The sequence below is a fragment of the Tachypleus tridentatus genome, chromosome 2, assembly GCF_004210375.1.
Source record: "Tachypleus tridentatus isolate NWPU-2018 chromosome 2, ASM421037v1, whole genome shotgun sequence".
In the NCBI taxonomy this organism is placed as follows: Eukaryota; Metazoa; Arthropoda; class Merostomata; order Xiphosura; family Limulidae; genus Tachypleus; species Tachypleus tridentatus.
In genome coordinates, this window is record NC_134826.1 from 124,100,225 (window position 1) to 124,113,388 (window position 13,164).

Sequence of the window (13,164 nt, forward strand, 5' to 3'; positions counted from 1 at the left end):
TCTGAATTTTATAATTAGCACATTTTTTACTTAATGGTTGATTTTGTAAATATGTATTTAGAACTAACTAATATATCTTGGTATTTGTTCTGTTTCTTTAAGTTTAGGCTCAACATCTCATTAGGGCTGTCTCAGTGCTACTGCATTTTAACCCAGAAGAAGAAAGACTTATAAAAGAAACTCTCAACTGGAAGATGTCATGGTTTGGGACCAAACCTGAATTACCAAAAGGTTGCCTCAAGACTAGGGTGTCTGTACCTTCATAGTCCTACATTTAACTAGTATGCTTGTGTTTTAATTGTTAATTATCCCCACCTTTTGTTGCTGTTTTGTTACATGACATTTGTTTCAAATCATAAATATGTATTTTGTCATTTTCACAAATATAGCAATGGAATTTCAGTGGTCCAAACATGTACAAATTAAATTTGGTAGATACTTTTACTAGAAAGAAATAAAATTTACATTCTTGAAAGTATTACCAATTTCATTCTAATAACTGTTTTATATTTTAGTAAAATATCTGAAGAAATATAAGACTGTTTCACTCTGGAATTTAAACATTGAAAAGTGTGATGATTATAAAAAGGGTGTCATACATTTAGTGTTAGGTTGAAAGTTATAAAGATTTGTGCATGATTGTTTAGAAGAGATACATTATACAACGTTTTCTATATGTTATGGCATTTAAGACCTTTTTTTTTTCTCTTGTAAGATTAATGTTAAATGTATGATATGTTTTGAGTGCCTTAAGCCATTCAGTTTACTATTAGTGGTCATTTATTTTGGTTATTACTTTGTTTTTAAGTAGATCCAATAATGTAAAGTGAGAATTTGTTGTCAGGGTGAAAAATACAAGAACTGATTAGATTTATGTAAATGTGTTAATTTGAAGATGAGTTAACAGTGTAGCAAGAAAAAAAAGCTGCTAAAATAAATTGTTAAACTACACTGTTTCCTTATTTAAGCTTCAGACTGTGAAAGTTATGCAGGTGATGGTTGAGCAACAACTTATGTTATTCAGTTTTTAAATGTTCATATTTCTAGTCTACTTTTAAGTGCACTTACTTAACATGATTGTGTTGTCAGTAGTCACAATAATAGTTAAATAATACCCTTACGTGAAAGTATTGATTTGTTAGCTAGCATTGATTTGTTAAGACAGAAAAGCAATAGATATACTTAAGAATTATTAGACTAGATAGGTTTCTCTTTGTGCTCTTTCTTTTCTGGCTGATAATATTTATTTATGCTTTTTTAGCATCCTTTATATTAAAAGTTACTTATAATAATAATAATAATAATAATAAGCATTAAATGTAATGTTGCTTTACAAGAAGGGTAGTTGGGTAAACATCACTTTCATAATAGATACACTTTGACAGAAGTTTTTATTTTACTTAAAATAAAATCTTCTATAAACTTACTCACCTATCTGACTGTGTTGACATAAGTACTCTAATGTAATGTTGCTTTACAAGAAGGGTAGGTTGGGCAAACATCACTTTCATAATAGATACACTTTGACAGAAGTTTTTATATTACTTAAAATAAAATCTTCTATAAACTTACTCACCTATCTGACTGTGTTGACATAAGTACTCTAATGTAATGTTGCTTTACAAGAAGGGTAGGTTGGGCAAACATCACTTTTATAACAGATGCACTTTGACAGAAGTTTTTATATTACTTGAAATATTCTATAAACTTACTTACCTATCTGACTGTGTTGACATAAGTACTCTAACATTACTATTTGACTGATTCTACTGTTTTGAACATCAATCTGACAATGGAACTTTGTTTTTAGAAATGATATCTTACTCTACTGCTTAAGTGTGCAGTTTGAAGTATAATCTGACCGTACTACTTGAATTGTCTTATTGATTAAGAATTCTGACCATACTACTTGCTGTATATACTGAATTAATTGTGTTCTGTTTGTAATTACTTGACTCTGTATATTGAAGAATCTTTCACTGTACTTGTTCGATTGAACTAATCTGATTCCTGAGCAATGTTATTGATATCTAACCGTACTACTTTGCTTTCTTTATTGTTTAAACATTCGTTTAGAAAAAAAAACTTAATTGTTACAACATGTTCCTCATGTTTTCATGAATTTTCTTAACTTCATGTTTGAGTATTTTCTTTTTTGTGTAACTTAATCCTTGTTATTGTTGTATCTTCTCTTGATCCTGAAATTATTCTGCTATAAATCCTATTCTTATTAAGCACATGTGCTTACCACTGTGTAAGTTAATATTACTGTGTGATTATTTAGTACTGTACCATGTAACTTTAGTGTTTTCTTCTGTTAGCATGACAGTGTGTACAAAGAAGTATTAAGATAATACAAGAAGACTTCAAACATATCAAACTAAGCATATTCAAACTACTTTATTTATCACGTGAATTCACTCCACCATTTATCTCAGCATAATTTTTGGTTAAAAATCATCTTTAATTGGTTACTTATATTTCTTGATTATTCCAAAAGTAGTTACACTATTATAAATGGCATATTAATCCTCAGTGGTTATGTAATTACATGTTACATGGTGATTTACATGCAGTTAAACAACTATGTTTGTAGTAAGTGATTGTAAAAGTAGATAATTAGTTACATCTTAGTAAAGGAATTTTTAGTTACGTCATAGATTCAGCATTTCTAAGAATAGTTGTGTAGTAATATCCGTAGTCATTATTTCTAAAAGTTACTATGCAGTTACATTTTAAGATGTAATTTTGTGAGACTGAACAGGCTTGTACAGTTTAGTTTAGGGAATGTATTCCCTTCCTTTGTCCTGGAACACGTCATTTCATTCAGATGAGCATTTTCAAACTGTACCAACTTGCTGATATCCTACAGGTACCTTAGATTCTCCATATTTTAATATTTGAAATAAATGAAAGCCTCCATTTTCACTACTGGCAAATACAATCTTGAATGAAAGTATAGCGAAAAGCGGGTGGATGTGGTAAAAACTGTAATAATTATTTGTTTTGAATAGGAAGCACATTTTTACATGGATTTGATACACATACATTTTGTCTGAGTCTTTGGTTCAAAACTGTTTTAAAGCTACGATGCTAGAAGAAAAATGAAGTAAACTAACTATATAAAAAGGCTTAAACTTCCACATCGAATGATGGAATGTATCTAAATCAGTTCACCTCTTGAAGTTCTTCCTTTAGTTACCTTACAAGTAGTTGATTAGTTACATCTTACTGAATAATTAAAAAGTTGCTTAATTAGTTACATTGTGGTTACTGTTAAATCACTGTGATTCTAAAAATAGATATTTAATTACATCTAAGTCAGTGGTTCAGTAAGGTGTCCAGTTGCACCTTAGTCAATAAATCTAAAAGTGATTGTATCATCACTTCTTAGTCTGTGGTTCTAAAAGTAGTTATTAAACTATATTATGTAACAGTCATGACAATGAAGTATATAATGCATGTTTGAAGAAATATCTGTTACATTTGGCTACTTAAATGTTTGTTGGAGTGAATCCTCTGTCTCAAGTACTAACTGCAAGTTCTTGAAAAAGTATTAACATTGTGTCTATCAAAGCTTGTAGCACAACTCATAGATATTGCCTATGTAGTTCTCAATGTAATTGTAGTGTTCCTCTTCAAGAACCCATACAGCCAGTTTTTACCTGTCTTGTGATTCTCAGCCATGTTGTTTGCATTTTTTTCTCAAGTTTATTTATGTATTCATAGGCTTGTCTCCTAATTTTGGTTGTGCATAGATAGAACAATGCAGCAACCTTCTTGAGGTAATCAGCAAGCAAGGCTTTCTGGTTGGAGCTGAACACAGCACAGTTGTTAAAATATCCGTTATGTGGAATGGTTATGTTATTCTTAGGGACATTATTCTGGACATTGGAACCACATACATTATTTGTGGGAATATTAGGCTTATCCTGATTGATATGCTACTTAAAGACATATCTTTCAAAAGATGACGTGGGTTCTTTCAGACTTGCTCACAACTGCATGGCATGTTCTATAATTGACCAAAGCTTCTCTTACTGCCCATTTTAAGATACCTGATGGGGTCAGTGCTTGGTTTTCTTTTGCTTATAACTCCACATCTCAATTGCTGAAAAAAAAGAGAAGTGCTAGCTTTAATAATAGGCCTAATAATATTGATAATAAATACATATTTATATAGTGCAAAATGCAAAAAAGAGAGCCTCTAAGGGATACCATCAAAAATATCACTAAGTGTCCCAGAAAATTCTTGTTCAAACTGGTTTCAAAGAGATGCAGTTAAGACCTATAAATATGTCCCTAATTAACCCCTTAATCAGGGATATACTCAGTGGTTAAACTTTCAGTCAACAGGGAATTATTTTAACCAAATACTCTCAAATTTAGAATAGTTAATCAGCTTCTGCATGTTGTGTTTCTCTTGGAGAAAGTGAGTTAATGTGTCCTGATGTTACTTGACAAGTTCTGAAATGGAGAGGCCGTTTTATCTCATCTGAGCAATTATTTCTTCTTTTATGGTTATTCTATATTGTTTACTAGATGTTTTGGTTATATGGCTACGTATTGGTAATGCAGTTTAGTAGTTTTTTTTACTTCTGAAATAATATCAAACAGGTGTCAAGTGCACAGCTGCATCAATTTAGACTACTTTCACCCTCTAAACTATCAATATCAAATTCAGACTCAGCATCAATTTCAGAATCTGATTATAACAATGAATTGTCACTAGCTAAAATTTCAGATAGAGATGCATTATTAGAAAACCTTTGTTTACCTGCTGCTCTTCTCCAAGAGTTACATGAAGCCCTTTTTCCAAATCTTAATTAATGCAGGCATTATATAGTCTTTGGATTTGAGGATTGGTGCCATCCACCTGCATTCATCTTTCATTAGGTTTACAACTTTCCTTGGCTTCTACAGGAAGTCATAGTTCCACCCATATTCAAGTGTCCCAACCCTAACTTCAACCCCTTGATCCATATCTACCCAAGATAAATTCTTCCTATATCCACAAAGTTTCTCTGCTCAGTCGGAATACCACCAGTGGTGGCAGTGACTATCATAAGACCTTGGGGGTTCTGGGGCTTCGACTTCAGTAGTTCGTGGTTGTGTGGAAAACCTTTTCTGTGGATTTGTGGATACTTCAGGTCTTTCTGTCAAAATTAGTCATTCGTATATTTACCACCTCCACACTTACCTTCATAACTTGTTGTATTTCAACCTACCTAAGATCATCAGATCTCAGAACTTTGTTCCACTGCTATCAGATGTTTTTTTTGGTCGCTACTGTATATGTTTCTTTCATGCACATTAATGATTTTTTTCAAATAACTTGCATAGATTATACAAGCCACAGTTCATTATCAGTAGCTTAACTTGTATTTAATGAGTGTTGTGAAGTGGTATCACAAGACTGGCTATTTCTAAAGGTCAAATCTATCAAATGAAAAATAAGCTTTATCCTGGTATTTATACATATCACTGGGCAGTGGTGTACATATCACTGGGCAGTGGTGTACATATCACTGGGCAGTGGTGATTGTCATTCCAGTTCTTCCTGGGTTTTATTCCCAACTGTTTGTTCTACCAGAGCATATTAGTGTCTGGTTATTTTTTTTTTTCATCTAAATCAATTCCTAGACCATTCAAAATTCACAATGGAGTAATTCCCATTTTGATTAGTATTTTTTTGCTAGGACTGTGAATGACCAAATTCAATTTTACAGTGTAGTTGCCCCACTTTTATCTGAATTTTGTGCACAAGAATATGGTGCTGCAATTCAGGGCTGCTGCCCTTCTGACTAGCATCAACTCCACATGTGCTGCTGAATCATACAAACCTTTTCTCATCACTTTCATTTCCAGGGCTCGTGCTCACACCATTCCATTGCTACTGAGACATCATCTCATCAGTTGATTAAATGTCATCCAAATACTGCTTTCCAAAGCAATCAAGACAGGATTTATTATCAAAACCAAAATATCTCTTCTCATTCCAACACCAGTATATCACCCTTCTGGATGTCTTTTTCAACATGTATCTTAATAGGGTTCAACCGACACCCATCCAGCTCCACACTGAAACAAACAGTCTGACACACATTTTCTGTCCAATGTGCAATGTAACTTTCATCTAAAGTACTTTTATGCATCTCAAAATTTTCAAATTTCATATGTGAAATCCTTATACTATCCAGATAGTTATGAACATTTTTTAAAGAAAAACTGTATTTTATCTGTTATTTTCACTCATGAATCTGTGCGGGTTCATTTGACTTGACCAATTTTGTAATTGCCATAAACTATTAATAAATAATTATAAGTTATGCTTTTCTCCTTTTAGAATGACTACATATTATAACACAAAAATGCAAATATTTAGACTAAATAGCTTAAATCTAATATAATTATACGTTTATATATATTTATTATTTTTGCAGTTATACCTAGCTGACAATGCAGAAGTTGCAATGGGGCACCACACCATGCACTCATGTTACCATATCCAGTAATATAAAACTGATCTTTAGTCTTTACAAAGTCACATGTTGTGGCTGTGTTTTAATGGACTGGTACTTTGTAAAACTTATATTTATTAAAACATAAAACTGTAAATGGAGAAGTGAAACAAACAATTATTTTTTCTAGTTATGACTTTTGTACTTGGTTGCTGCTTGTCATAATTTGTTAAGCCTTAAGAAATTTTGAATGTGGAATAGTGAAACAAAATAATTTTTTTATGTTTATATATATTTGATTAATGAAAAAAATCACAAATTACTATATTGAAACTGTATAATTCCATTATAATCTATTGAATGTACTAAAGGAAATGTATTTGGATAAAAATAAATTCAAACGGGTTAAAGACCCAATTTATCAGCACAAAGGTTTGTTTCCAAAGAAAGAAATAATGCTGTTATATTTTAAAATGTTTGAGAAAGCCAGTAGAGGGATATTTTGAGATTTTGATTGGTGATCCAGATGTTACATTTAAAAGTATATATGAGGGACCATTTCCAAAAATTCAAAGAAGTAGGTGGGGCCACTATGTTTGATTCAGAATATGAGCAGTATTTTAGCAAATAGAAAAGACAGAAGGTTCTTATTTTATATTGTATCTTGTCAGTATCAGTAACTTGCAAAACTAGAGTATCATACAAAACTGTAGAATTTCTATTTTAACATCACAAACATCTAATTTTAACCAGTATCATATTCAACATACCAAGTGACACAAAGAAATCAATGTTTAGGTGTGTCTTGTAATATTTACTTTTAAATAAAGTAATTAAATAATGCATAAATATGAAAAATTTGAAATATTATCTACAGTGTGGTACTAGATTTAAAGACATGTGTTCATAAAATAGAAGATCAATAAAATTTTGAATGTGAATCAACAAACATGATGATATGGACTTTGATGCATGATCCACCTGGAAAGGGTTAAGGTTTATTTTGTTGTCACCTTTTTGCAAATATTGTGGGTTATAGTTGTTGTTATTGCACATGCACAGGATGTTTTATCATTTTACCAATGTACTTCTATACCCTGACAGGTCCACCTTACTTAAGACATTGGCAGCCAGTAAAGAGGATGAATTCCTTTTACAGATTCATATGACTGCTATTTCTCACTTCTATGACCAATTGGATCTCTGTCTTTTGTTATGTCTGTTGAGGGCCATAGAGTGTAATGTTGCATACACTTAAGCTTTTAGAGGTGAGAGACAATGGCTTTTCATTCATTGTGACCCTTCAGTTTCCCAAGATCCACAATCACCGTGATGAGGCAGGTACAGAAATTGATCCATATTGCTTATTCTGGCTATCTTTGGAGGTAATACTTTTGTGAGTCATGTCTTTCTGTCATTAGTGGCTTTGTTGAATTCCTGCTGGAGGATATTGTATAGGTTGTTATATGGACTTTTTTTTTATATCATTATTTGCATGATCTGACAGTTTCTTCCTCTAAGGGTTTTTACTACCCCTTGCACCTGTCTGGTAGATTATACAGAAGGGGTGAGTATTTTCATTCTTAATTTTGTTTCTTCTTTCCTGTGTTACTTCTCCAGAGTGTTTGAGTGACTTGGAAAAAAGGGAAAAGTTGGGGGCCCTCCTACCTAGGACCACAGATATGTTTTTTCCCAGATATTGGTAAGATCAGCACAAGCTTACATATTATTCATGAAAGATGGTCCATTTTCTCCTTGTAATTCTGAATGCAGGGAGGTCCCATAATGAGTTCTTGCTTGAGCATGTGTTGTTCCCCATCTTCCCCATAATTCTGGAGGCAAGTGGAGTATTTCTTGCTCACAGTGTTGGGAAATGAAAATGACTGTTCATAACTTCAGATCAGATAAGTTTTATTCCTATAGGTTGAATATGGCAGAAAGGATCCTATCATTCTGCATCTGGGGTGTTGCCTTTTGGACTTCTCCAGGTTGAGGACAGAGTTTGTCCACTTTGGTGTTGCTTACCTTCTCATTGTGATGCCAGTGGCTCAGAATTCATTACTCTACAGTTGGGATCTGGCCACAAGTATATCTCTTTCAGTCCAAATGCCTAAGCCACAAATGCAAGATCTTGGAGCCCTCTTCCTGTAATTCCAGTTCTGAGCAGTGGGACCTCAGCTACCTTGTTAGGGTCTGGCAAATGGTGATGACAGATCCCATCAATTTCTACCTGCAGTGCGTGATTTAGGTTCTTGGTGAAGAGCATACCTGTTTTGGATGTAGTTTGGTTTTCCACTCTAGGGTGCTAATGTTCCACTGACATGACCACAATATTTGAAGATGCATTCTGTATGGGTAAAACCCTCACTGGCCCATCCTCCTTATTCTTGTGGGATTCTAGCTGTAGTGTGTGAAAAGATAAGTATGTTTATAAAGTTAACATTTTCTTAAATTGAAAATGTATTTCTAATAATACTTACTTCCATTTCCATTTTCCCACCATTCCTCCCCACATAAAAAACATTCTTAGAGACTGTGGGTTTGGTCAGTTTTAAAAAATGATGGTATTATCTGAAGGAAGTATTTATGCACAGTACCACGATAAAAGGTGTGCTGACATAATTGGAGAGTGTCACAAGACAGATATCACCAAGGGCAATTAAGTGTGGAATAAAAGTCTGGAACAAGTGAGGAAACATCTGACCAGTGCTTAGATAAGTAAAGGTATAGCTACCCTAGCAGTTGAGTAATAGTTGTACTGTGATAGGAGGTAAGTATCCTTTAATTGACAATGTTAACTTTGGTGAAATTTGAATATAATACACAATAGGCAGGCTAAAGGTTCCAACACATGTTTAAAATATTCTTGTATACAGTCTTCAAAGTCTTACTGGTTAAGCTAAAGTGTCTTTCATTTCCACATTAGTAAATTAACTATTTAACTATGGCTTTGTTTCATAGCAGAGGTTAATAGATGACAGCTGGTAGCTTGTACAAAGTGAATCATTTGTATTTTGTTTATACAGTGAATCTGAAGCTGTTACAAGTGTAGGTCATTAAGCATTTAGATCTTTATAATATCAGTGTTTAAAATTTAGAAGTAATTAAAACTTGACTGCTTGTGTTATGTAAGAATAATAGATATGATTATTTAGATAAAACTAAAGCTAAGTAAAATGAACTAAAATTGAACATCATTTTTAAGATCCATGCATAAAAAGCTAAATATTTAAGAGTGGAATGATAAATAGGCTAAATTAGAGATTCACCATTTATTATGTCATACAGTATGAGTTCACAAGTAACACAATATATTTTATTATTTGAAAGAACCAAATGTTATTGAACTGAATAAATAATTAAATTTCTTCATTAAATTCATATTTATTATAATTTAGTGTGTTTCTTTTAGAAATGGTTGTTCACCAGTATTGTACTATTAAGCACTTTTCTGACATAGCTGCATTGTCCAGTTTCCAAATTAACAGCCTTTAACTGTTAATTTTATCAGATACAAGTATTTTAATATTAACATTCAAATTACTAACTTTTTGTAACATTTACAACTGATTGAATCTACATATTACATCATATTAATTCATTTTTTCTTCTCTTTGATGCAACAGTTCACATGAAGAATTGACCAAAAAATATAGTGAAGTCGATCATTTTTTTGTGTGGGATACAGGCATTTTTTGTGTTGGCAATATTGTTATTATTTTTCTATTGTGTGACTCATTTTTAATTAGTTATCAGCTACCAACAAAGTTGTGAACTCACTAACATAAATCATGGAGAAAAATGTGTCCAAAAATCTAATATGGTTTATGTGTACTCCACTGGCAATTTTAAGTTTAATCTTAGCTATCCTATTGAAATATAGCATTGAAACTCCTAAGATCATAATAGAACCAAACCATTACCATAAACTGAAGTACTTTAATCTGGTAACATTATTTGTAGAGGTTTCCTGTGAACTTTCCTTACAGTTCTTAAACTGTGCAGTAATTTTGAACCAGTCATAGAGTGAATTTATAGTAGAAAATCTATGACTTTGGAAAATGTTTTTTTATACTAATAAGGAAGAAGGGGAAGCTTAGAGAGTAATGCTAGATATTTAGAAACTCAACGTTTTCAGATGATGTCACACAAAATTTTGGTTTTTTTCACGAATAAGCAGTAAAATATGATTTGCATTTTGTATTATATACTTATAAATAGGAATTATAAAGAAAAGTTGGATAACATATAGACACCCCCTTCAGAGGCAGACTGCTTCATTTCTAATGGACAACAATCCATATACATTTTCATGAATTGTAAATAAAACACTTCAGAAATAAATATGTTTTCTATTGCTTATATCTGCCCTAGATGTGTGTTTATATAAAGAAAAGTGTTTATGATATTCAGTTTATAAAGTTGTTTAGGAAAACCGTTATAAGCATTATCAAACCTTGTGAATGTGATATATGGCTTAGTATAACACAACCATCATATATGCTGTTGTGACATACATTTAATAATATAATAATAATATGTACAAGTTATACATCTGAATAATACATTTTAAATAAAAGAATTACTGTGCTCTCAATTCTTTTTTTTTTTTCTATGGCAATCCAACTACATTATAGCTAGACATGATGATGAACTAGCAGCATCACTTTTCTACTTCTTAATGGATGGTTTCATATAATTTTATATGAAATAAAATGATGAAGTTATTGCCCTTAATGGGTTAAAAATAGCACCACCTGAAAGATGCTCTGATACATCTGATAAAAAATTATTTCTCTGTTAGCCACTTGGAGAAAATTCACAAAGACAAACTGTTTTATCAAAATGAAAAAAATCCTCTTTTGAAATTTGTACTCATTCCATTTAGATAGGTGAGTATTTATGTTACTCTTCTGTTTAAAAATAATTTTTAGACAAGGTTGTTATTTATATTTCAGTGGTTTAAGGGCTATCTCTTTGATAAGGCAGAGGATGTAAATTAAACCTTGGTTGACAGTATTTTTAATGTATAGTTTGAAACTAAAAGGAAATGGTATTGCTTTCTATTTGCATGTAGTTTCACATAATGTAGTAGTTACGAATGAATGGAATTAAGAAAGCATTTTAATGCAAAATTAATTCATGGTATTTTATTCCTCTAATGATCAGGGCATATGTTTCTCTTTATTAGGATTATGATTTGTAAAGGTTTATGATGTGTAAAACAGTTAACCATAATGATGCTTCAGATATATGTCTCTTCTAGTTTTAAATCTGCTTTTCATGAGTTAAACAATAATAATCTACATATACAAAGAGTTGTTTTGTTTTAACACACTCATATATGTAATATTTTATGCTAATTTTAGTTTTCTGGGTATCTAGTTTTAAAGGATGTCCTTTATTTATTTTGTCTGTTACAAATATTTCCTACCCAATGTATGTATATGCTCATCAAAAGCTACATACTGGGAGATGGCTATGTAGATCTTGTATTAAAGATTTGTATGTGAAAATTATATTTTGTAAGATTAAACTGTATTGCATATTTCATGATCTCTAACCTTACATTCTATGAAATAAATATTTAATATGTGGTTGTAAATAGTGTCTGTAAAGCATGAAACACTAACTTTACAGTTTAGTATTTTCTTGTTTAAAATTAAAAAAAAAATTTTTGTTTGACCAGAATTCTATATTTCTTCTTACCTATAAATTAAAATCTTCACCAGTAATTATCTCATTCTTGAACTTTTGAGAAAAATGCATAATTACAAAAATGTATGTATGATAATTTTGATATATGTTTGAATGCAAACTGAACTCAATCATACTCATAAGGGAAATGCATATCTTACATAGGAGAATATTGATATTGAACTTCTTTAAATTATGTTCTTTACATAATTGTGGTATGAAAGTTACAAATACTTCAAAACTACCATTTGTAGTTTAACAGCTATTCTCTCAGTTCTTAAAAAAAAAAGTAAATTTAAATGACGTATAGAGACTTTATTCTTTGTGATCTGAATATTAGATGAGTCATCCTGATGCTATACTTGTTTTGTTTTTAAGTAACTTTAAATGCAGCTTTTTTTTTTGTCACTAGGTAGCACTAGCCCAGCAAAATTAACTTGTTTGGAGATAAGCTGCTGTGAAGTAATTTAAAATGTAGGTAACTAAAATGTAATAATGAATTTTACTGTTATGCTAATTATTAAATGTCATATTTTGTTTTTGAAAATTTTTAAATGATAAGTATTTTAATATATAAAGAGAGGAAAATGATTGAATGTTAATTTAACCTATTATTTACTGAATTTAAAGTACTTTTTGATGTATTACCAAACAATAAAACATTTCTCTTGGCATGTTTAAATATAAATCATTAGTAAAATTACTGTTTATTAATAAATTTTGTGTACACTTGCCCTAAAACTCAGTCCACAAATATAATAACTGCAAACAACCGAAACAAAATAGCACAATGTGAGATTACTGGTTTCATTGTTAAATTTTGCATGATAGCTAGCCATGAACCACACCCATTAAATGGTTGTTACCAAAGTATATGTATCACAATTATGTAAAAAATTAATTCTTTTTCCTAGACCTTTAAAAAACATAAATGATAAAGCTGTTTCCAACATAAAATGCAGAAAAAGAAGAAAAACATCTTCCTCATGGAATATGGAAATTTGTT

General features: G+C 31.2%; 1 protein-coding gene across 12 annotated transcripts in view; it reads left to right on the forward strand.

Moving 5' to 3' along the window:
• Positions 1-12,849, forward strand: part of LOC143245011 (golgin subfamily A member 1-like) — a 93,204-nt gene extending 80,355 nt beyond the window's left edge. For 8 of the 12 annotated variants that reach the window (XM_076490743.1, XM_076490741.1, XM_076490740.1 and 5 more), the window contains one exon: positions 108-11,058. In XM_076490743.1, the coding sequence (XP_076346858.1) occupies positions 108-266 (159 nt within the window). In that variant the 3' untranslated portion in view covers positions 267-11,058. Of the gene's footprint in view, positions 1-102; positions 11,059-11,265 lie in introns of those variants that run through there. The other 4 variants (XR_013025426.1, XR_013025427.1, XM_076490744.1 and 1 more) reach the window with 4 other exon arrangements.
• The last annotated feature ends 315 nt before the right edge of the window (positions 12,850-13,164 follow it).